Genomic DNA, 25,216 nt, shown 5'->3' on the forward strand with positions numbered 1-25,216 from the left:
AGTTACCAGTTCGGGAGAAACATTCTTGAGCAAAGCAAAACAAAAGCATAGCCGGGCGCCGGGAAGGGGACGCCGGCACGTGCACACCCGCCTAAGAGACATAAAACCAGGCGGGCTCTCCAAGATGGATCTCGGGCTGTTTAATCAAGAGGCCGTGCCGAGAGCAGCCATTGGCTGGGGAGCGCTTCCCGGGGGACGTGAACTCTACCGAGGCGCCGGCGCCGTAGGCCGCGCGCCGCGCTCTGGCCGGCAGGGGGCGCCCTTCCGCGCGCTGCGCTCCCCGCGGCGCCTCCCGCCCGCGCCCCGCTCGCCCGGCGCCACGCCCGCCGCAGGCCGAGGGCCAGTCACCCGCGGGCCTGCGCCCCGCCGGGCCTCCGCGCCCCGCCCCTGGGCCGCCGCGGGACGAGTAACGGTTACGAAGCACTTTCTCGGCTTCGGTTTCTGCTTAGTCATTGTCTTCCAGGAAACAGCTCCTTCCTGGCGGCGGTGGCCGCCGAAGCCGCAGCGGCCGTCCGCGCCAGCGCCTCCCTCCGGGACCGCCTCTCGGTCGCCGCCCGGCCTCCTCGGGCCCGAGCGCACACACCGGGCTTTGGCCGCGCGGAGTCGGCAGCCTCGCGCTCGCCTCTCGGGCCTGGGACACCGCGCCCTGCGTGGCCGCCGTCTTCCAAGCCCGCCCCCTGCGCGGCTTCGCCGCTCTCCGGTCTCCTCCACAACCCCCTTCAAGGCGGCAGCTGCCATGGGCACCGACAGCCGCGCGGCCGGGGCGCTGCTGGCGCGGGCCAGCACTCTGCACCTGCAGACGGGGAACCTGCTCAACTGGGGCCGCCTGCGGAAAAAGTGCCCGTCCACGCACAGCGAGGAGGTGAGCGCGGTGGGGCCGGGCCCCGGGGGTAGGGAGCGGCGGGATGTCCCGCAGGCCTCGGGCAGGTAGGGACGGGCTCGGCCCGCCCCGGAGCCTGTCCCCGGGAGGGGGGGGGGGATCGCGGTGAGCTGGGTGCTAGCCCGCGGTAGCAGGTGCCACTGCACTTTGGCGAGAGGCGAGGGACACCTTTGCCAGTCTCTTGGTTGATCCCCCAACTCGCCAGCTCACCAGGTCCCTTGCCTGGCTGTGGAAGTTGGACAGAGCCACTGCAGCCCGGCATCCTCATCGTCCTTCTCTCTCCCCTAGCCAGCTAAAGGAATATTTAGCTGATAGATGAACCAACAAGTACTCTGGACTTTGACATCATTGACTTTAGTTTCTTTATCTATTTTGCTGAGTTCGGATTTGGGGTACTTACTTTTATTTGCTTTAGAACTAACAGCATGGTGACACACGCCTTAAATCCCAGCCCTGGGAAGGCAGAGGCAGGAGGATTTCTTAGTTTGAGGCCAACCTGGTTATAAGCGAGTTTCAGGGCTAATCCTGTCTTAACCCCCTCCCCCAGTAAACCGTAATTACTGGAAGCGACAGAGTTTAATGTAGAATTTAAAACGTGTGGCATTTGTGTTAATGGCCCGTTCCTGGGCCAGTAGTTCTCCATGGACCTCGCAACTAATTGCAGAGGCATATTGCATATGGAACACGTTTGCACTTAAAACAAAACAGATGTGTTGGAAGTAATAAGCTGGGAATGGTGGTGCGCTGCTCCAATACCCAGACTAATGGGCTGAGGCGAGAGGCCAGCCTGGGCTACGATGTGAGACCCTGTCTCAAAAACTAAATAAGATAAATAGAAACGCTTTAAAAACAAAACTTTGACATTTAGGAGCTGTAGATTTTTGAGAGCGTCTTCCTGTCTGTAACTTTAACCCTGAGTAATATCCTCTCATCGAGTTGTGGGAAGTGAAAGATGGTATATGCAAATCCTCAGGCGTTTAATCAACCACACCATCAGAAAGGCAAACACATCCTGAGGAAAGAATACATTTCCGAAGTGATGTCATACTGTAACGTTAGTGTCTGTGATGGGAGACAAGCCCCGGATCTTCTAATGAGCAGACTATACAACGGCACCTGGCATCCTTCTCACTGTAAGCTGAGAGCCTGCGCAGTCAGATTTAGGAACCTGAGACCCTAGCCTAGGCCGTGTGTGTTCAGGTTCCAGCTAAGTGTATGTTTTGTTTGAGCTGCCCACTTTGCCTGTTTCTCCGGAAGGTATTACTGCACATTTGGTATAGAGCGCCCTCATTTCTCCCCGCCCTGAGTTCAGTAGGGCATTTCGCCATGAGTGCCAATGTACTGGGTGAAACATTCTCTTACCTTATCTGACCATAACACACTAGTGACTTTCAATTTTTTTAATGTTTTATTAATTCTGCGAGAATTTCAGTACCTCTCTCAATCATCATCAGAGAGGCTTTCAAAAATTTTTGACTGAGAATAATAAGTAATTTTATCCATTCAGTTCATAGGTTTCTGTTTCTATGTGCGTTGGGGAATATTTTAAGGTTTGTGACTTTTGTTTATGCTGCATTTGTTTAACTCTGTGATTCTTTGCCTGTCTAAAACACCTGATGGTCCTAATAAAGAGCTGAACAGGCAATAACGAGGCAGGAGGTGGGGCTGCCAGGCAGAGGAAATAAATAGGAGAACTGAGGAAGAGAAGGCAAACAAGGAGGGGAGGACATCAGGGGCCAGTCACCCAGCTACACAGCAAGCCACGGAGAAAGAAGTAAAGAAAGGTATACAGAAATAGAGAAAGATAAAAACCCAGAGGCAAAAGGTAGTTGGGATAACATAAGTTAAGAAAAGCTGGCAAGAAAGAAGCTACGATCAGGCTTTCATAACTACGAATAAGCCTCTGTGTGATTTATTTGGGAGCTGGGCGGTGGGCCCCTCAAAAAGACAAAAGAATAAAACATTATACAACATGTGTGTTTATCCCCGCATTAGGAACAGGTTGCACAAAAGATTATTAATCCCTGCATACTGTGTAGTAGACATTTTTTCAATCCTGTTGAACTTTGTAAAACTTGATTTTTTTTTTTTAAGCCGGGCATGGTGGCACATGCCTTTAATTCCAGAACTTGGAGGCAGGGATCTCTGAGTTTGAGGCCATCCTGATCTATAGATTGAGTTCCAGGACAGCCAGGGCTACACAGAGAAACGCGGTCTCAAAGAAACAAAAACAAACAAGCAAATAAGTAAATAAATAACCTGTGCTAAAGTGACCCAGCTAGTTCAATGACTCTTATTCCTCAACATTATTTGCCATTTATAAAAATATTATTGACTTTTATGTTCTGTGTTTGTGAATGTGAGTGTGTCAGATCCCCGTGGAATCACAGGTGACTGGGAGCTGCCTTATGGGTGCTGAGAATCAAATCTGAGCCATCTGCAAGAGCGGTAGGCGCTCATAACCACCGAGCCATTCCTCCAGCTCTTTAAAGATGGAGTCTTAAGTGCAGTCATGTGCGGTGTGAAAAGCACTATTCAGAGGGATTTGTTATGGTCTGTAGTGTTTTACTCAGGATGTTTCAAGAAGAGTCGGACGGAAGCTAAAACTTGAACATGTTGAGGAGAAGCCCCTAGAAGGTCAGCATGTTGTGAGGAAGCCATAGCAGATTCGTTAGAATACGGTGGGTGTGTTCTGTTTCTACACAGAATTCTCTCCAGCTCAGAGGCTGGTGGCTGATAATTTCCTCTATTACTTTCAATCTTGATTTTTAGACTGAGCCCAGAGCTCACAGATTGGTTAGACTAGCCTGTCTCCACTCCCTCATGCCGAGCTCACAGATTGGTTAGACTAGCCTGTTTCCACTCCCTCATGCCCCCCCCCCCCCCAGGTTCTGGCCCCCACCACCACGCCTGGCTTTCACCTAGGTGCTGGGATGTGAGTTCAGGTCCTCACGCTTGTGCAGCAGGTATTTACCTCCAGAGCCGTCTCCTAAGGCTCCGCATGAAGAATGTGCTGTTTGAAACATTTCTGCTTCACTGATGAGATTAAGGAAATTGGAAACAATAAAGAACCACTATTGTTTTCAAGACCTGATCATTTTTTTTACTTTTAAAGATTCTTAATTTTTTTGAATTTTTTAAGATTTATTTTTTATTTTTCAAACAATGCATTTTGATCATATTTCCCTCTGTGATTGCTCCTAGATCCTCCCCATCTCCCTACCCATCCAACTTTGTTTTCTCTTCAAAAAACAGAAAAGCCCACCAAACCTCAAAATGAACAAACAAAAGACCAGTAAGACAAAACATAGCAAGACAAAGCAAAACAGTCTACAAAAAAAGCCGAGGAGTGTGGGGCCTGCCCTGGAGCTGGGTTGATATTCCCAGGGACACTCCGTCGGAGAAGACGGGTTTTTTTCTCTTTGCCAGTTGGTATCAACTGCGCATAGCTTCAAGGTCCACTCCCTCTCAGTGCTGGGAACCCGTCTGGCTTGAACCTGTGCAGGTCTTGTGTGCTGCCACGGTCTGTGAGTTTATGTGTGTGCCTCAGTCCTGCTGTGCCGGGAAGACACTGTGTGCTTAGAGTCGCCCATCCCGCTGGCTCCTCCAGTCTCTCCACCTCTGCCCAGATCCCTGAGCTTTGAGGAGGTGAAGTCATCACTTAGGGCTCTGGCTCCAAGTCTGTACTCTGCAAACATTGTCCTGTTTAGTCTGTTACTTCCCATCTGCTCTCAGAAGTGGCTGCTCTGAGGTAAGCTGAACGAGGCACTCATCGCCAAGAGCTTTGTGTGATAGCCTACATTTTTCATTTTGAGTTTTATTTTAGTCTGGGTTGTCATTAGTGATTCTACTTCTTTGTTCAGTTCTACTTTAATATTCTGTGCTGTTTTCATATTCAGCTGTATTTTACCAGTCTTCTTCATTTTAAGACATTTACTCACATCCTCTTTAAGGTCCTTGAACAGTTGCTATTTTCAAGTCTTTGTCTTGTGCTTCAACTGAATTCCTTTTCTCAGGGCCTCTTGCAGGAGAGGTGGGCACAAAGGAGATGGGCTAGGAAGGAAGGCTCAGAGATTCTCATTTTGTCCAGACTCAGAAGTAGAAGCTCTCAGCGAGGACAGCCGCATGTCTTGGCAGTCTGTCCCTGATGTTATTCCTTGGCGTTCTTCATTCTCTTGTCCAAAAGCTTAGTGTATTCTGCAGCCTCATTTTTCCTAGTTATTGTTTCTTCAGAGCAGTTGGTGATTGTGTTCCAGGTAGAATGACAAGATGGCGAACCGTGGGTGCTTCTTGCCTTCTTTGTGTAAGGGCTTTATGACAGCGTTAGTGGACCTCATCTTCACAGGGCTTCAGAAGGCTGAGGGCTCTGCTAGCTCTTTGGGCCTCAACTGCCACAGCACAGTAGGATCTGGCAGTCCGGGAATAACTAACTCTCTCTCTCTCTCTCTCTCTCTCTCTCTCTCTCTCTCTCTCTCTCCAATATCCAAATTGAGAATGCTCAAATTGGCATCCAGAATGCACCCCAAACAGACATGTGCTTTCTTGCTGCAGTTCTCCTCGATCTATAGTAAGAACGCCCCTTGCTCAACAGCATGTCCACACTGATGAAGGTCAAGACAGCCTGCTTCTTGAAGAGACCTCATTTGCCATCCCCATCACTAATCACACCTTATTACCCTTCCACTCTTTACTCAGGGCATCGGCAGTAACTTTCTGTTTGTTTTTGAGACAAGGAATCACTATGTACCTGCCTGGTCTGAAACTCACTATATAGAGCTTGCTGACTTCAGACTCTTAGAGATCTGCTTCCACTACCTCCCACATGCCAGCACGCCCTGCCTCAACTGTCCATTCGAGTTTTTAGTAGGATTGAATAATAGGTACCACCAACCTCATATATCCAAAACTCACTTCTACAATTCTTTTTCATGCTTTATTCCCATCTCAGTGGTACGTGTCACCTAGCAGCTGTAGCTAAAAGCAATATAATCTGTCTCTACTCCTTCCTTTCTTTTCTCCCTTCCCTTCCTCTTCTTTCTGCTTTGCTTTCTTCCACCTTTCCTTCCCTCTCCTACACCCTCCTTTCTCCTTTATTTGTTTACTTACTCATTTCGTCATTCATTCTTTGAAACAGAGTCTTCAAATATGTTGCCCAGGCTGGTCTCAAAATCATGACATTCCTGTCTCAGACTCCCCAAGATTACAGGCTTGTGTCACCTGGACTAGGTAATTGGAGCCACTTTTCAGCTCCCTACTGATGCCATGAATGCACTTCCAGGACGTCCTGCTTCCCTCCACTGCTGTGGCTCTTGGGAAGCCATCACTATTTTTGAATTGCTGTTACTGGTGGGAATTCCTACTTTATCTTGGACAATTCAGTGGATTGTAGTAGAACAGCCAGATAGATCTCTTTCAGCTTAAGTCAGAGAGACACTACTTTCCCCCTAAAAATACACCAAGCTTTCAGGAGCCACAAGGAATCACAGGCAGATTTCTCTGTCTGCCTGCTCCCACTCCTTCTGTAACCACTGTGCGCCGGTCAAGCGCAGTCCACACTGCTTCCCTGCGTAGACTATACTTAAATACTCGGTTTTACTGCTCATCTACCTGAGTTTCTTCCACATAACCTCACTGCTCACTTACTTCCGCTCCGTCGTCTTTCTTCACAGTCGAGTCTTTGTGCACTCTCTTTTAAGTTGTGTTCCTGCCCTCGGGACATTCTATGCTCTTCTGGATTTTCCCACACTGCCCACAATTTATTTCTTTTAACTGTTGTCACTTCTAGAACGACAACTCAAAGGGTCAAAGGGCAGGAGGTTTTAGTGCCGTATCTGGGCCTGGTGTCCATTTACTAAATACTTGTTGCAAATATGGTTTCAGAAAAGAGGCCACTTCTTTAAAGGTGAGTTTGTCTTCTTGGGTTGGGGGATTCATCAGCAGGGCCTTACTGTATGAACCAGCTGTCTTCCCAGAGGGAAGGACCTTAGAATACTTCAAGATGGGAGCTAAAGCGCTGCTCATCGGTTGTTCACCTCTAATCCGTCCTGCTGTGTCGGCGCTCACTAGTTTGTAAGAGGACATTGACTTCTTCCATACATATGCTGTGTAAATAAGGAGCTGCGAGAGAAGATGGGCCATGAGGAGGACAGGAGGTGCTGAAGACGGCAGAGGTCATGTGTAGCAAGAAGTGGAGAGGAGTTGAGGAAGGAGGGTATGAGGGAAGGGGAGGAATGGGAATAAGGAGGAAAGGAACAGCAAATTCTGTTCTGAAAAACACAGAAATGAAACTTAATTCTTTGTAAGTTAAAAAACAAAATAAAAGCCTCCAAAACTTAAACAAACATATATAGTAATTGTGTGGAAAAGATTGTCAGATAGTTTTCATCTGACTTTAATTGTGCTTTTCATAACAATACAGATCTTGTAACTTGAATCTAGATGAGTTATTGTGGGTGGCACAAATATTAACCTAAGTGGCTCTGTTACCTTGAATGGTACCCTCTTGTCTCTTGTAATTATCTGTACTAAGTGGTAAAATGCATGTCATATTAATCTTTATCATAGGTGAAATAGTGAGTTCCAAAGTTTGGTCCCTATTGCCATTAAGAAAATGCTTTTGCAACTCGGACTTTTAGTTACTGATTTCCCTTTCCATTGATTGCCACGGCATCGGAACCTCTGTGCCCTCGCTGGCTTTAAGGTGGTAACTTTTAGCTGTAGAGTTGGTTAATGAGTGATCAGAAGTAATTTCAGGGCCAGGCCACACGGTGGCTCAGTAGGGCTTGCCTCCAGGCAAGACAGCTTGAGACTGACTTCTGACACACTGCTGTAGGAGAGAACTGCCCGTCAATACACAATAAAACAATATAATACATTTTAAAAATGAGTTAGGTGAGGGGTTGCAGAGATGGCTCAGCAGCTGAGAGCACTTGTTCTTGCAGAGGACTGGGGCTTGATTTCCAGCACCCACTTGGTGGTTCACAACCATTGTAACTCCAGTTCCAGGGGACCCAATGCCTTCTGATCTCCACAGGCACCATGCACATACATGGTATACATATATATATGCAGGCAAAACACACATAAAATAAAATTAGTAAATCTAATAAAAACTTAAAAGTAAGTTTAGTGAATAATGAAATGGCATATTTTTTCTAATAGATATTAGATATATTACTATATATAGTAATAAATAGCATTTTCTAATTTTTTCTGTTATGTGTATCTAGGTCTTTGCTCATTAAATAAATATACATCTTATATGAGACCACTATAACTGACATTGAGATAAATACAATGCATATTTTAATTTAGTTTAAAAATTATAAAAACACTGGAGATAAGGTAAGAAGTGTCCGGTGTATTAGGAGATGATTTACACATTGTCATGATGCAAGGTGATTCATGCTGACAGCTTTTCAGTCTGTAGAATTATGTAGCGATTGGAATGTTAAAATGAAAGTTCTGGTTGTTCTAAGAGTCTTTAGCAGATCCGTGATTAAGCTTGGAGTCTGAATGTTTACTTGTTTTGGTGCTGGAGACAGAATCAAAGGCTGGCCTCAGGGATGCTGGGCAGCTGCTCTGTTACTGCACTGTGTCCCTGAACCAAGATTGATTTAAAAAAAAAAAGTATATGTGTGTTTAACCTGTATATATGTCAGTGCACCACTTTGGTGCCTGATACCGTGGAGGCCAGAAGAGGATGTTGGTTCATCTGAAACTGGGGGTAACAGACACTTGAGAGCTGCAGAATGGGTCCTGAGAATTGAGCCTGGATCCTCTGAAGAATAGCCAGTGCTGTTAGCCACTGAGCCTTTTCTCTAGCCCTAGGTTTGAATTTTTAATAATCTAACTTAGGTAAATCTAATTTAGAAGTTCCTCTGGCCATACTTACTCTTTGTTACTTTTTAAATTTTTATTTACGTGTGTGTGTTTGTGCTGCTGGTCTGTGTGTGCACCACATGTGTGCAGTCGCCCACAGGCCAGAAGCAGGCATTAGTTCTCTGCACTGCAGTTACTGCTGGTTGTGAGCTGCCTGATGTAGGTAACCGACAAGTGCTCGTAACTGCTGAGCCTTCAGGGCAGCACAGTATTTGTTTTTGAGGAGCGTAGCGTAGGGACAGGGACTTACGTGATTTGTTCACACTCCACGCTTAGATCCAAAGGCTCAATTATTTAGTTCAGAGCTTGTCCTCCTGCATGCTGGAATTAGAGTTTTGTGCTCTACAACCTGGCCCAAGTCTTTTTATAACTTTATTCTTGAAATAAAGTCGTAGTTTACTTATAAATACTTTAATGTCTTAAAGTTTCACTGGTACAAAATCACCATCAAAATAATGAGATTACCACTTTCAGCCAGGAGCAAATCAAGGTCCAGGTGTGGTGGCACATGCTTTAATACAGTATTCAGGAGCAGAGGCAGGAGGATCTCTGTGAGTTTGAGGCCAACCTGGTGTACAGAGTGAGTTCCAGGATAGCCAGGGCTATGTGGACTCTGCCTCAAAAATAAATGAATGAATGAATGAATGAATGAATGAGAGCAAGGTTTGACTTTATAGTGTAGGAGACAAAAATCTTACAGGATTAAGCCTGGGTTGCTTAGTGTTTTCTATTAACACCTCCTCCCCTCCTTCACTTACTACTGTATCTTTACTGAGTACTGGGTATGGAGAGCTGTTGATTAACTTTGAAAACGATGCTTTTTGCAGCTTCGAGACTGTATCCAAAAGACCTTGAATGAGTGGAGTTCCCAAATCAGCCCCGATTTGATCCGGGTAAGTGGAATGTGAATACGGAAATCCTGCAGGCCTAAGCAGATGTGGTGTAAGCAGGAAGTTGACTTTCTCAGTTTGTTGAGTGAAGTCCAGTAGGCAGTTCGCCATAAAGCCAGCCCTTTGTGCTCTTCTGCTGAAGCAGCCATGGGGCCGAGCATCCAGCAGAAGTCTGGTCTACAGTCGCTTCCCCATTTGGTTTTTCCTGCTTAGTTCCTCACTCACCAGTGTCTCGGTCTAGTATAAGAATGACAGCCCACCTTGGCTGGTAGGTTGCTTTGGTAAAATGTCACCCCAATAATATAGCTAGGAACAACTTTTTTTTTTCTGGGGCAGAGTTTCTCTGTGTGGCCTTTGCTGTCTTGGAACCTACTCTTTTTAAAGATTTATTTACTTATTATGTGTACAGTGTTCTGCCTTCATGTATGCAAGTAGGCCAGAAGAGGACCCCAGATCTCATTATAAATGGTTGTGAGCCACCATGTGGTTGCTGGGAATTAAACTCAGGACCTTAGAGCAGGCAATGCTCTTACCATTGAGCCATCTCTCCAGCCCCTAGGAACAACTTTTTAAATGTCAGTTTCTCATGAAACAGTAAGGGACTATATTTCATTAAATGTACCTGGCCATTTCCAAAGAAGTTACCGGTCCCAGTAAGTATCTGCATCTGCTCTGAAATCCAGCTGAGACAAAGACTTGTGTTTAGTCATGCACTAGTTCAAAGCATGGAAGAGCAACCAGGCACATGTCTATGACTCCAGTCCTTGAGAAACTCAGTTCAAGAGAATTGAGTTTGAAGCCAGCATGGGCTATAGCAAAACTGTTTTAAACAATATATATATATATATATATATATATATATATATATATATATATAGTGGTTCCTTTTGGACTTTTTTAACCATCTAAGTGCTGTACAGAAATGGTTAATGTCTGTTTATCTGAAATAACCATTGCTATCTGTCTGTGTCTTTGTCAACACTTTGTACTGATTGTGATGGATATCATAATGTGTGCAGGAGCCACAAGGAAGGCATTGTTTGTTTAGTTAAATCTTAGGCAGTATGTTTCTGACTGATAGATGCTATCTTTTTATTGTTATCTTAATAGATTATTCATTGTAATGTATTGGAGTGGTCCTTGCCATTTATAAAATTACACTGAAGAAGACTGTAAACAGAGACTGTTCTTTCATTTTGCGGCCACCCAGACCCGAATAATCACGCAAAAACTATATTCATTACAACACTGTTTGACCAATGGTTCAAGCGTATACCTAGATAGCTCTTATATCTTAACCCGTTTCTATTAATCTGTGTATTACCAGTAGGCTGTGGCTTACTGTTGTGGGCATGTTACTCCTTCGGTGGTTACATGGTGTCTCTCTGACTCTACCTTCTTTCTCCCTGCATTCAGTTTAGTTTTCCCGTCTACCTACATTCTGCCCTGCCATAGGTCAAAAAAAGGCTTCTTTATTAACCAATGGTAATAAAACATATTCATAGCAAACATAGGGGAATCCCACATCAGAAAATAACTATTTTAACTTAAAATATTTGCAATTACAAAACTGAATATACTATTTATGCTTTGGTATCTGCCCAAAAGACCTGAATATTTATGCTCACAAAATCCTATACATGGATGTTTGTGCCAGCTTTATTAGCAGTTGATAACAGTTTGAAGTAGCTTAGATGTTCTTCAGTAGACAAATGGAGATACAAAGTGTGGTGCATCCAGGCAGTGATACATTACTGAGTCCTGAAAAGCAGTGAGCTCTTAAGCCAGAAAAGACATGAAGGAACTTGAAATGCAGTCACTCTGGGAAGGCTTCGTACTAAGTGACTGCAGGAGACGCACTGGGATGGGACTGTGGATAGTGGGGAGGCAGAGTATGTGTAGAAGTAGGAGGTGAACGAGAACTCTCCGCTCTTCCTGTTCAGTATTGCTATGAACCTGCAGCTGCTCTTTAAAAAAATCTAGTGAAGGAAAAGCAGCTAAGTTACCTTAACAGGTTAAAGCTTGATGACTTTGAAGTCCAAAAGAATGTTAATATGGTTTATTTGTTTAAATTGGTGTGGTGATTTGAATGAGAATGCCCCCCCCCCCCATAGGCTCTTATGTTTGCTGGGAAGGATTAGGTATGGCCTTGTTGGATGAAGTGTGTTCACTGGGGAGTGGGCTTTGACCTTCAGAAGCCCAGACTAGGCGTAGTCTGTCTGTCTGTCTGTCTGTCTGTCTGTCTGTCTGTCTGTCTCTCTCTCTCTCTCTCTCTCTCTCTCTAATTTTAGGGCTCACCACCAAAGCCTATAGGTACATACATGGGAGCAGAAGGCGTTGTAGCCAGAGTAGAAACCATATACATTTGGGAAACGTCTTCATGTAACTTGCTTGTGCTATGAGGGCCTTCTCGAACCTGATGATGTATATACACGCTTCCATTTGATAGTAGATTGGTGCTGTGCACTTCCTACTTTATAGCTTGGTGGTTCCGATAATACTTAGCTCATGATGGGCACTCAGATCTCATGGTAACTTGGTTACCCATTGTAAAACAGTCTGTTACCACCAAGGCTCAGGAGCTGTCTTTTCAAAAGGAGAACAGTTGTCTGAAGATGATGGCAGAGCCTTGCTCTAAAATCCCAAAGGTCTCTTCTTTGATTCACCTATAGGAGCCTGCCAAAGGCCCCAAACAGCATCTCTATCTGCCACTAACACAAATGCCATAGGGTCTGCTGGGTCATGTGGTTCAAGTGATAGAGCAGCCTGGACCCTCTGGCGAGCCTTCCCCTGTTACAGTCCCCCCCCCCCCCAAAGCCAGCAGCTTTCCTTGTCACTTGGTACAAGGGCCAAAGTCACACACACCCAAGTGAGGAATTTGCTGTCTCTAGAATCCAGATAAGCCCACCAACTGCTGTGCTTCTTTCTTGGTGGTGGGAGGGGCTGGGTGCAATGCTTCCCCTTCCCCTTAGAAGGGACATCTCTGTGTGGTCCACACCACAGGACTCCTAAGAATTTCACTGAGGTAGGAGACCCTTGAATTTTGGTTGGTTTTATTTCCCATCTTCTGATATACATAGGTGCTTCCAAGTCCCAAGTGTTGCTGCTTCCTGCTCACCTGGTCCAATCAGCATAATGTCATCAGTGTAGTAGACCAGTCTGATGTTTTGTGTAAGAGAGATCAGGATTCCTTCTAACTAAGTTATGCAGAGGACTGGAGAGTTGGATTTGTAAAGGTATACTGTCAACTGAAAGCACATGCTCCTGGTGGTCCTTGCAGACAGCCACTGAGAAAAGGCATTTGCTGGATCCATAGCTGCACATCACTAGAAGATGTGTCATTCCGCTCAAGTAAGGCTACCAAACCTTTGGATTAGGAGGTGTGGCCTTGTTGGATGAGGTATGTCGCTGGGAGTGGGCATGGAGGTTTCACAGGCCCATGCCAGGCACAGTCTCTTGCTCTTCCTGCTGCCTGTGGATCAGGATGTAAAGCTCTCAGCTGCTGCTCCAGTGCTATGCCTGCCAGCTTCCTGCCATGATAGCCATGGATTACCTCTCTAAAACCGTAAGCAGCCCCCAGTTAAATGCTTTCTCTTGGTCATGGTGTCTCTTCACAGCAATAGAATAGCAACTAAGACACTTTGTATATCAAAAATTTTTAAAAGATTATAATATGCCATTATTCAAAATAGGTAATTTTCATTGATTTTAAAGTAAAATTCTCTTCTAACACCTCACATAACTCTACACTCTTCTGCTTGTTTGCTTTTTTAATTTTTGGTAATACCTGGTCAAAATGAGACGTTTTCTCCAGAAAATAGATATTCTCTCTCTCTCAACATCTGCACTTTATGCTTATAAAGTACATTAGATCTCAAAAAGATCTTAGCGTCTGAAATGCTTAGGACAATCAGAGACTTTACCACCAGTAGGACTAACTTTATATCCATTGAACTTTGTGTTTCCTGCAGGAGTTTCCAGATGTCTTGGAATGCACCGTGTCCCACGCAGTTGAGAAGATAAACCCTGATGAAAGAGAAGAAATGAAAGTGTCTGGTAAGCGCCCCCTTTACCAGTCACTCTCCTGTGCTGTGGACCGAGGGACATGAGAGCGAATACTTCTGACAGCCAGGGGTCGGTCATTAGTGAGGAAACCAGACTAAGGCCAGTCTAATGTCAGCTCTGAGGAGTGGGTCATAGGAAATCAGAGCTGAGGACCATGGGGTCCTGATGTTTCTATTTCTTGTGATTTATGTGTACTCAGCAATGGAGAGGTTCAAGTAGAAAGCGGAAAGGAGAGGCGATGGTTAGGAGCAGCGTCTGCAGAGAGAACAGATCTCCCCTTCCGGGGTGCTGGTGAGCAGTGCAGACGCTGCCTGGAGTCCAGAAGGAAGTCTGGGCAGCCAGCTCTGCGGGGAGAGTGATGTAGGCATACATCCAGCAGTGTCCGTGACTGCTCTGGGTCAGCAGTGGGGAGCTAACACTTTCTGCGCTCAGCTTACAGGCAGCGTAGCAGAGCTCAGTAACTCCTGATCTTGCCTAGATTCAAGTTCCTGGATGTGTAGGTTACTGACTAGAACAGTCTAGGGTTAGCAAGTGTTCAGCCCCTCTGAGCCTCAGTTTATCTCTACAATGGGATTCAATTGTTTTACAGGCTTCTTTATAGTATGGATGAAAGAACAAAAGAGGCTCATAGCTAGGGCAGTGTTATTACTAACATTGGCAGGGACACGTATGACGGGATTATAAAATAGGAATGGCCTTTTTGTTCCAATCATAGTACCATCTGTGGAGTCCTGCTTTATGCTAAGCACTGAACTGTCCCTTTATTATTATATTTCCTCATATTTATCAAAACAAACCTATCAGGACTATTATCCCCATCACACCAGTAACATTAATTAGCATGAAAGTTAGCACATAACAGTAGTACCAGTTACTTGGGAGGCTGATGCGGGGATTAGGAGTTTTATCCAGCCTAGCAACATAATGAGACCCCACCAGTTACGAAAGAAAAAGACAGCTGTCTTTCAGCCAGTGGATTGATGAACCAGCAGACTATGAAGGTGTGCCTGACTCTGAAACCTGTCTCTTCTGTTACCTTCTCATCACTGCTTGTGTAGGAAATGAAGTAAAGCCAACATTTCTGTGTGGTTGACTGTATGTAGCTCATTACTGTATTGAGCCTTCTCCAGGTTGTCCTCCATTCCTGTAGCGTTTGAGAATCTTCATAGGTGATCAAATTCTTACCGTAAGAGAAGCTTGCCTCTTTCTATCTCGGTGTACCCTACATTTCAGAGAGAGAAAAAGCCATTCCAAATGGTGAAATATAAGAACCAAGGATTAGTAATGGGGGGATTTTCTTTGTTGCAAAAGGAGGAGGATAAGACCTAGGGCCTTACACACGTGAGACAAATGCGTTACCATCAAGCTGAACCCCAACCAGGGAAAGTTTTTCAGCGTGTATCGTGGACTCTTAACGCTAGACTTCTCTGCTAAGGGAGCTCCAGTGGCTGCTTGTCAGGAGTAGCAACAGGACCTAGATGTTTTAGGAAGATCTGGTAGTATAAAAGAGGGGACAGATAAACATATTCACAAGGACATTTGTTGCATATGTTGAACGCTAGTCACTCTATAAGTGTTGTAGTAGTTTGAATGTAATTTGCCCCATAAGCTCATAGGGAGTGGCACTATTAACTGGTGTGGCTTTGTTGGAGTAGGTATGGTCTTGTCAGAGCAAGTGTGGCACTGTGGAGGTGGGCTTTGAGGTCTCAGACATGCTCAAGCCATGGGAGTGCACAGTAGGATGTGGACACATAAGTAATAATGAGGTGTGGATACATGGGGTAATCAACTTTTTCTTTGTTACCCAGCAAAGCTGTTCATTGTAGGATCAAATTCTTCATCATCAACTAGAAGTGCTGTTGACATGGGTAAGCAAAAATTTATCCCTTTCATAAAAATGGACTTTAATTATTTTAGATAAAGAAGATGATTTCAATTTTACCATTTAAACTTCTAGCCAAACTTTAAAGACTTGCATAGAACCAGTTTTTAATTACATACAGTGATATTTTGATAGAAGTGTAAAAGATGTATTAATGTTATCTGCTTGAGGATGAAATTTCTTTGTAATCATTATTAGGCTTTTAAATATTATACTATAAATAAAATACTAAAATCAGAGACAACAGAGTACAAATACTGTGGATTCATTTCCAGCACCTGGTTAGATAAAAATAAAGAAGGAAAACTACAAGGAAGAGGGCAGGTCAGAGACTTCTTGTCTGCTGCACAGAGAAGTAGGTGAATGGGCATTTAGAGACCTGTTGTAAATGACAGGTAAATTATGCAGTAATCTACTGTACAGAAAACTAGTTCATGACGTGGAATTCAGTGGACTGTGCAAAGACGGTAATACTTGTTTCTAGCCTGTAACACACAGTTGTCCTTCCCGTGTCTTCCTTCCCGTCAGCGTGCTCAGTCCTTGGAGTTGCGCAGCTGGACTCTGTCATCATTGCTTCGCCTCCCATTGAAGATGGAGTGAACCTTTCCTTGGAGCATCTGCAGCCTTACTGGGAGGAGCTAGAAAACTTAGTACAGAGCAAGAAAATTGTTGCTATCGGCACCTCTGATCTCGACAAAACACAGCTGGAGCAGCTGTACCAGTGGGCACAGGTAGAGGGCGTCTGCATGCCGACACCTGCTACAGCTGTGGAGCAGCGTGCATCTAGTGCATGTTCACTGTGGCTGACTCTACACGTGGGTGCTTGGAGACGGGCTTTATCTAAGGCAGTAGGAGCTTAGGTTTGGAGTTGGGTATGTCTAGTTGAACTGAGTATTCATCCTGCTTAAAATGAATGAAGGAAACACTAAATGCTAAGTGTTCAGAGCAAGTGAATTAAAATCATTCAGTCAGTTTTACATGTGCTGAAAATACTACACTGTGGGCATTATGGCTCTGATTTCTTTTTTTTTTTTTTTAATATTTATTTATTATGTATACAATATTCTGTCTGTGTGTATGCCTGCAGGCCAGAAGAGGGCACCAGACCTCATTACAGATGGTTGTGAGCCACCATGTGGTTGCTGGGAATTGAACTCAGGACCTTTGGAAGAGAAGTCAGTGCTCTTAACCGCTGAGCCATCTCTACAGCCCTGGCTCTGATTTCTTAAGTAAGGAAATAAATGTAACAGTATTTTCCTATTAAGTAAGAGGTATTAGACTTAGTCTATAGAACCTGATGTGGAGAAGGAATCATAAAGCCATCTCTCCACTCTGTGAACCTACAAAGTTATGAGGGAGGTTACCCACACCCCACGTTTATTTTCTATATCTTGTCTCTATTTCTTTTATTTCATTCTCAGCTGCTTCCTCAGAGTAGATGACAAGCAGGATGATTGCATTGTTCCTTCCCTGTTGACTTGGTAGCAGTATGTGGCCAAGATACAGCTGGGGACTTAGTGATCTAGGAAGGATATAACAGCTAGCCAGTGCAGCTGCTGGAAGTTAGGAGTTTGCTTAAATGCCTGAGTAGCCACAGTTTATATCTTGAGATTCAGTGTCTACCTTGAAGATAGATTCCCTGTTGCTAAAACCATTACACTTAGAATCACTGCTTCAGAGTCAGATGAACTGGACTCTTAATTATTCCAGCAGGCTTTAATTTGAATCTTACTGGTAAGTATAATTATGTATTGGTTTTTCCCTCAACCTGGAACTGTTTTCCTCATCATCGCTAACATGGATTAGGAATGCATATATTAATACAGATAGTCATGCAAAAGTATTCTATCAGTGAAGAATTGTCAAATATGGCTTTATGTTCTAAAATTTATTGCTTTCTTTTTTAATTTTTTTTTTTTATTTTTTTTTGGTTTTTCGAGACAGGGTTTCTCTGTAGCTTTGGAGCCTGTCCTGGAACTCCCTTTGTAGACCAGGCTGGCCTCGAACTCACAGAGATCCGCCTGCCTCTGCCTCCCGAGTGCTGGAATTAAAGGCGTGCGCCACCAACGCCCGGCTGCTTTCTTTTTTAAAAAGTGGAGGCTAGGGAAGTGACTTAGGTACTTGCTATATTAGCATGAGGACCTAAGTTCAATTCCTAGCACCCCAAAAAAGCACACATTAAAAGTATCTATTGAGGTAACATCTACCTGTGATACCAGCTCCTGGAGAAGGCAGAGACAGGAAGATTCCCTGGAGATCGATGGATGGCTAGCCAGTCTAGCTGAACTAGTGAGCTCCAGGTTCAGTGAGAGACCCTGTCTCCAAAAATATGGAGGAGAGTGACTGAGGAAATTGCCTGATACTGACCTCTGACTTCCACATGCACCGTTCTACACACATGTGCAGACGAAGACACAAAATTGTGTAACTAAACATGCAAAGCAATAGCCTAGCATGATAGCATTTTCATATATATGTCAGTATACTAAGTTCTAATTAATTCCCCTCTCACCATGCTTCGTTGTGGGGTTCGTTCCTTTCCTCCTCCCTGAAGTCCATTCTTTCACCCCTTCAAGAGCTCTCCCTCCCCTTTCTAAGTAATGCCCTAGATGCATACACAGGTGTCCATAGAGCCTGGCATGAGGGAACATGCAGAAGGCTCTTCTGCGCCCTGCCTACTTCACTCACGTGATTGCTCCTGGTTATTGCCCGGCCAGTGTCAACAGTTTCCTTTCCTCTATGGTGACTGGAACTCATGGTGTTTGTGGATCATATTTTCTGTACGCATTCTGTTGATGGACATGTAGACTGGTTCTGTTTCTTAACTACTGTGACTATTAGTTTTCTGCTTTCTGTGTTCTATACGACATAATTTAATACAATTCATTTTATTTCCACTTTTAGGTAAAACCAAATAGTAATCAAGTTAATCTTGCCTCCTGCTGTGTGATGCCACCAGATTTGACAGCATTTGCTAAACAGTTTGACATACAGCTACTGACTCATAATGACCCAAAAGGTAAGACTGATGTTTTCTCTTATGGAGGACAAAAGCTGTTTGTTTGGGGGCTGGGGGTTCAGGCCAATGATGGAATGCTTGCCTAGAATGCACACAGCCTGGGTTTGATCCCAACATTGTGCACACAAATTTTAGAAACGCAAAAAGAAAACAAATGTTGAAATCTTAAGTGTGTGCTATGATAAGTGTACAGTGTTGTTAAATGTAAATATTATTGTTAATTTAAAACATACATCATTAGTTTTGTCTCTACAGTGGTGGAGTTGTAAATCAATTGGCAGGATCCTATACAAGAGCATGAGAATGAACTAAACCATTTCTCTAGACACCACTTGTTTTTTCTTTTTTTTCCTAAGCAATGGGAGTAATGCTCTGGTGAATGTACTTAGATATTGTGCTGTGGCCAAAGCAAAAGTTCAGAGTAAAACTAGATTTCTTTTCGCCATTGCTGAAGACTATGTTATGATATATACCAGATATACTAATGGGGAGTTAAATTCTTCTGTAGTTACACCTTTTTGTGCTTGTGTTATTATTTTCCCATGTAATTAAATATAATATTGTGCAAATCATCCTCTCTCTCTCTCTCTCTCTCTCTCTCTCTCTCTCTCTCTCTCTCGTGTGTGTGTGTATGTGTAGATGAGCACATACTAGAAAAAAATCCTGATGAAATATACAGTAATAGAAATGCTATTAATAGGGTTAAGAATGATTTTTTTTCCTTTGTACTCTCTTGTATTTTCCCTGGTTGTACATTAGAATCTCCTGGAGATCTTCAAAAATTTCAGACTCCAGACTCCCTAACCAAAAGTTATGAACTAAAGAGACTGGGGTGCAGGGATGCGTTTTAAAAGAACTGATGGCATTTAATATTGTAGTTCAGCCTAGAGGATACGTGTATTTTATATTCAGTTTTGTTGTTCGTCTTTTGAGACAGGATCTCCTGCAGCCATGCTGGCCTGGAGGCCACTATATAGCCAAGAATGACCTGAACTTCTGATCCTCCTGCCTCCACCCCCAAGTGCTTAATTTCAGCTCTGTGCCGTCAGAGCTGGTTTATGTGGGTGGGGCAAACAATACCAGATGCATTCTCGGCAGGCATGCTGCCGGCAGCTAACTTTCTGACCCTGTACTCAGTTTTGTTGTTGAAATGCTTACTTACATAATCAAGAGCTTTTGTCTTCAGACCTGACTTGTTGGGATTGCTGTTTTAGAACTGCTTTCTGAGGCGAGTTTCCAAGAAGCTCTTCAGGAAAGCATCCCCGACATCGAAGCCCAGGAGTGGGTGCCATTGTGGCTGCTGAGATACTCCGTCATTGTGAAAAGCAGAGGAATTATCAAGTCAAAAGGCTACATTTTGCAAGCCAAAAGAAGGGGTTCTTAACTACAACTCAAGCTCAAAACTTACTGACCTGTATTTATCTCAGACATAAGATAAAAAATTCGTAAGAGAAAATTGAGATGTGTAAAAAATCTAGCTCTTGCCTATAACAGGTGTCGTTGAGGCATTATCTTCAGTTGTCTGGCAGTGTGTTGTCGAGGTTTGAATACTTCTGCCTTTGCCTCAGCACTCACGGGAACCACTGTATTGTTTTCATTAAACTATTGTTTTCTAACTGAAATTGTCTATAAAGAAAGTACTTGCAATATATTTCCTTTATTTTTATGAGTAATAGAAATCAAGAAAATTTGTTTTTAGATATATTTTGGCTTGGGCATCAGGGTGATATATATATATACATATTTTTTATTTCCAAGATTCATTAATTGCTTCTTACTCTATACTCTATAACTAAGCAATTAAATTACAGTTGTTAAACTAGATACTGGAAGATATTTTTTCCTGTCATTGGCAAAATAATCTATCTCAGAGTAACTACAGCAGCTGCGATCGACTAGTAATGTAAATAAAATCCATTCTCTGGCCCTTGAACGGAAAGTTAATCCTGTGTGTTCTCACTCACAGCTCATCTGTGGTTTGACCGTGTGCTCTGTGTCATGTTCCTTAGACCTGTTATTTACAAAGGCAAGCCAAAGTGAATCTGAGAAAGGCTTGATGCTTTAGCACTATTGTTGGGGAGTTTAGAAAAAGAACCACTGTCATCTTCAGATTCTTTGGGGCTCTTAATGCATTCTTGCTGTGTTGCTGCACATTCAGGAGCGTTCACTAGTTCCATTGTACTCGGCACTGTGGCCCTGGGGAGACGATGTGAGTCAGCTAAGTGAAACGTGTTGTCTGTACCTATTAATTACTGACGCGGAGAGAATAAAGCCAGGAAAGACTGAGGGGAGTCATTCAGTTTAATTTCATACTAGTGTAAAAACTGAAAGTTTGCAAAGAAGCCATGCTGCTTACCTGTAGCACACCAAAGGGTCTTAGGCTACAAATCTGTGCTTGTTACCCAGTCTTGGTTTTTCTTTAAAAGAGATCTTGAATCTCAGTATTCTTAAAACATAGGCCTTGTAAAACATTTTGCTCAGAGATTTTGAACTTAAAACTATTGTCTATGTTAAGTCAACACAGTAGACCTTTATCCTAAGTAAGTCTTTATGGTAACTGGATGACTTTCTCAATTAGAATTATGTGAAACTAGCTGAGTTGCCTGCTAAAACTTACATAGAATTCAAACTAAAAGCCTATAATCACACTGATTGTACATAATACTAAATATACAGGTAACTTAAATTTGGAAATGTATGTGTTTTCATATGGCATAAGTCTCATTTATAATGTTGTAAGCGGAAGTTGCTCTTTTGTTCCCGGCTGCCCAGACCCAAATAATCACACAATTACAACTGTATTAATTACAACACTGGTCAATAGCTTAGGCGTATTCCTAGATAGCTCTTATATCTTAAATTAACCCATTTCTATTAATATGTGTATTATCACAAGGCTGTGGCCTATCACTAAGGTTCTGGCATCTGTCTCCTTTGGCAGCTACATGGCAACTCCCTGACTCTGCCTACTCTATATCTCTGTTCATATTTCCTGCCTGCCTTTACTCTGCTAAGCCATTGGCCCAACCAGTTTTATTCATCAACCAATAAAAGCAACATATATACAGAAGGACATCCCACAACATGTTGTATTTTAAGTCTGTGCAGTGAGTTGACCGAACTACTCTGAGGGGAACTTGGTATCACCTTTATTGTTTTTAAAACCTGGATTTTTGAAGAGTTTCTTTGACAATGTGAGAAAACTTTCTTTGCTGATGTATCCAGATGTTAGCCAGAGCTTGTTTGTGGTCTTCTGTTCTACTCCCAACAGGAAATAAAGCACAAATTATGGGTTCACTTTGTGAAGGGATCATGTGCAGGAGAAAATATTTATAGATGGAATTGTTACATGATTCCGGTGTTCTTTTGTACCAGGCTTTTTCTTTTGGTTCACCAGCCACCTCCCAAATCATGACCTGGAGACTTACTATTAGTTTTGAATGCTCAACCTAGCTTAGGCACATTTTGGCTAGCTATTTTAACTTAAATTAACCTGTTTCTTTTTATCTACCTTTTTGCCTCGTGGCTTATTACCTTGCTTCTGTATATCTTATTTTCTCTATGTCTGACTGGCATCTGCCTGACTTCGTGTCCTGGCCGTGCCCCTTGTTCTCTCCTCTTTTCATTCTTCCTCTTGAGCCTAGATTTCTCCTCCTATTTATTCTGTCTCCCTGGAGCCCCGCCTGTCCTTTCTCCTTCCTGGCTATTAGCCGTTCACCTTTTTATTAGACCAGTCAGGTGCCTTATGCAGGCAAGAAACAAAAGCAATACATCAAATAATTAAACAAATGCAGCATAATCAAAGGAACACACCTTTATGCAGTTAAAGTAATATTCCACAGCATAAACATATGTAACACATCTTTGCCCAGGTAAAATATTCCACAACATTCATTTACTCTAAATCCTTAAGTTATTGGATAACCTTTAAAAATGAGTCTTCTGGGGGCTGAAGAGATGGCTCAGTGGCTAAGAGCATTTGCTGCTCTTGCAGAAGATCCAGGTTCAGGTTCCAGCACCAACAAGGTGACTCACAAACATCTGTAACCCCAATTTCAGGAGATCCAGTGTTCTCTTCTGACCTGGAGGCACCAGTCACACACATGGTACACACAAATCTCAAAATACTCCCCAAATAGCTGCTAAAAATGAAAAGCTGTTATCAGTAGTGTGTACAGATATATTTGAATGCAGTGACCCAAGGTAGAAAGATTTTGCATATAATTTCTTATAAAGTAAACACAAAGATTTTTACCTATTACATTTCCAAAATCAACAGGTGCCCTTTTCAGCAGCAGTCTTTTACGTGGGGTTTATTCCATGAGATTACCTTAAATTTCCATCCAGGAGACTCTAGACACCGAAGGACCAAGGTCTCTTATAAGTTAGATTAATGTGCTATATATTCTAAAGACCTTTTTCGGCTTTTTTGAGACAGTATCTTTGTAGTCCTGGTTGTCCTGGGGCTTGCTAAATAGGCCAGGTTGGTCTCAAACTCAAAAGAGATTTGCCTGCCTCTGCTTCTCCGAAGTGCTGGGACTAAAGGTGTGTGCCACCATGCCCTGCCCCTGAAGACCATATAGATGCTAGAATACTGATACAGTATCCTTTTAAAGGGACCAGTGATGGAATGTGAGTCACAAGTAGCTAATAGAGTTTCAGTTCTGAAGAATGATCATCTGGACATGTGAGCTGTATGCTTTGTTTTTGTTGTGTCAATGGTGGGACCATCTTGGACCTAAAGCATTGAACTATTTGAATTTAAACAGCATGATTTGAAAATAAATTATTTAAAAATATATAAATGTAGGATGAAAACCTAAGTTATTCTGTATTGCACAAGCAGTTCAGGTTTTCTGTGAAAACCATAAAGCTATTTTGTCTATTTTGCATGAATAGATCCTACTTTCCTATGCCAGGACCAAGCAGTAACCAAAATTAGGATCTTGCTTTTGAGGGACAAAAGTTGTAAGGCTCATCTTAATTATGTCTATCTAAGTGTTTCCTCCTAGGTCATCCGGCAAGTACTCTGATCTCTGAGATATAAGCCCCCAGTCACTGGTGTATGTGGGCAGCTGGCAGCTCATCCTTCTGCCAGATGTGTGGAGAGAGAATGGTGAAGTTTTTCAAAGAATTTAAATCATTTGTGCAGTCTGTGTTCTTATACTCAAGCACACCAGCTTTTGATTCTAAACTTATTTTTCCAACCCTAATGTCCAATGTTCCAAAATTAATTACCTCTCTTTTCATCAGAAAATTGATGAAGGAATATGTCAGAGTTTGACTTTTCTCAAAAATATGTATCAATACTTTTATAGTTTTTGGATTGAAGGAAACGGAAAATGGAAATAACTATTATGCACCTGTAGTGTACTAAAGCAAATATAAGGCATTGTTAAAGATAATTTTTATTTTGTTTATATTAATGTGAGTTTTATGTTTTTTATTTGAGTTGTTTGAAAATGGGAACATCTGAAAACATCACATTGATTTTTGAACCATTTGAATTCCAACAGTATGATTTGAAAATAAATTGTGAATTACTTGAAAAAGATGTAAACCATAAAGCTATTCATTCACTCAGCAGAGATGTGTGCTGTGTGCTACACAAGAAGCTACAGATGGACACAGATTAAACAATCTCACCTATAAAGAGCTTACAATATATTCCCAGGGAGGAAATCAGGCCATGAAGAAGAGAAAGAGCTGTCTTGGTTGATAGCGGATCGGGGACAAGGTTGGGGAATGTGGAAGAAAGTGGCTATGGGTAGAGGGTAAGAACAAGAAAGACTTAACTAAAGGAATTAACTTTGAGGGTCAGGTCGAAACAAAGTGTGCTCAGCATTGTGGGCAGATCTTTCTCTGCCTGATTTGTAAATATTTTATCAAATGGCATGAGTTTGGGTCCCCAGCATGACTGTGGTCTGGTAATCCCAGCACTGGGAGCATCCATCAGCTCCACCAATCAGCAAGCTTTGGCACACTCAGGTCTGTCTCAGATAAGGTGGAATGTACTAGAGAAAGTTACCCGGTGAAGTAGATGTCTGGGCTGTGCATGCATGTGTGAGCACACAAGTACGGAAACACCTAGTCACACATACAAAAGACTTGTGCTCTGGTCGGTGAATGCATGTGTATTGGAAAAGTCACATTGTATAAAAGAGAATAAAGCTTGTCACCGCCTCCCCTCCAGTTAGTGTATGGTTATATATCCATTGCCAGAAAATTAAAACAATGTGTTTTTCATATTTCATGTATTTCATATATGGATTCGGTATGTCCAACTCTCATCATTTTAAGATGGCCCATGTCTTATTACTTTGAGTCAGCTCTCTTCCCTGTCTTTGCTCAGTCCTGATTCCTGTACTATACTCATTAGATTCACCTTTTCTCCTATATCCTTAGTAATTTTCATCAACATCTTTGGAGTGATGTTATGGTTTGGATCTTAAAGACCCCGCAAAGGGTCATATATTGGCTGCCTGGCCTTTGGCCAACAGTGCTGCAGGGACTTGGGAGGAACTTTAGGAAGGTGGGGCCTGGCAGAAGTTAGGTCATTGGAATTCTTGAAAAGGGAAGAGGGCCGTGCCCCTCCACTC

The 25,216-nt window shown here is 43.1% G+C and overlaps 1 protein-coding gene across 1 annotated transcript; it reads left to right on the forward strand.

Annotated features, from left to right (window-relative positions):
- The first annotated feature begins 318 nt into the window (after positions 1-318).
- Gclm (glutamate-cysteine ligase modifier subunit) lies at positions 319-24,171 on the forward strand. The gene is made up of 7 exons (XM_057793404.1): positions 319-862; positions 9,589-9,654; positions 13,623-13,707; positions 15,525-15,584; positions 16,127-16,329; positions 18,503-18,617; positions 19,832-24,171. The coding sequence occupies exons 1-7, from the start codon at positions 737-739 to the stop codon at positions 19,999-20,001; spliced, it is 825 nt and encodes a 274-aa protein (XP_057649387.1). The 5' UTR covers positions 319-736; the 3' UTR covers positions 20,002-24,171.
- The last annotated feature ends 1,045 nt before the right edge of the window (positions 24,172-25,216 follow it).

This window comes from Chionomys nivalis, chromosome 18, assembly GCF_950005125.1.
Source record: "Chionomys nivalis chromosome 18, mChiNiv1.1, whole genome shotgun sequence".
Taxonomy (NCBI): domain Eukaryota; kingdom Metazoa; phylum Chordata; class Mammalia; order Rodentia; family Cricetidae; genus Chionomys; species Chionomys nivalis.

Excerpts from the sequence above, each read along its gene's own strand:
- Gclm (XM_057793404.1), top strand. The coding sequence starts at position 737 with ATGGGCACCGACAGCCGCGCGGCCGGGGCGCTGCTGGCGCGGGCCAGC. Across the intron at positions 863-9,588 it reads CGTCCACGCACAGCGAGGAG|CTTCGAGACTGTATCCAAAA; the intron begins GTGAGCGCGGTG and ends TGCTTTTTGCAG. Across the intron at positions 16,330-18,502 it reads AGCTGTACCAGTGGGCACAG|GTAAAACCAAATAGTAATCA; the intron begins GTAGAGGGCGTC and ends TTCCACTTTTAG.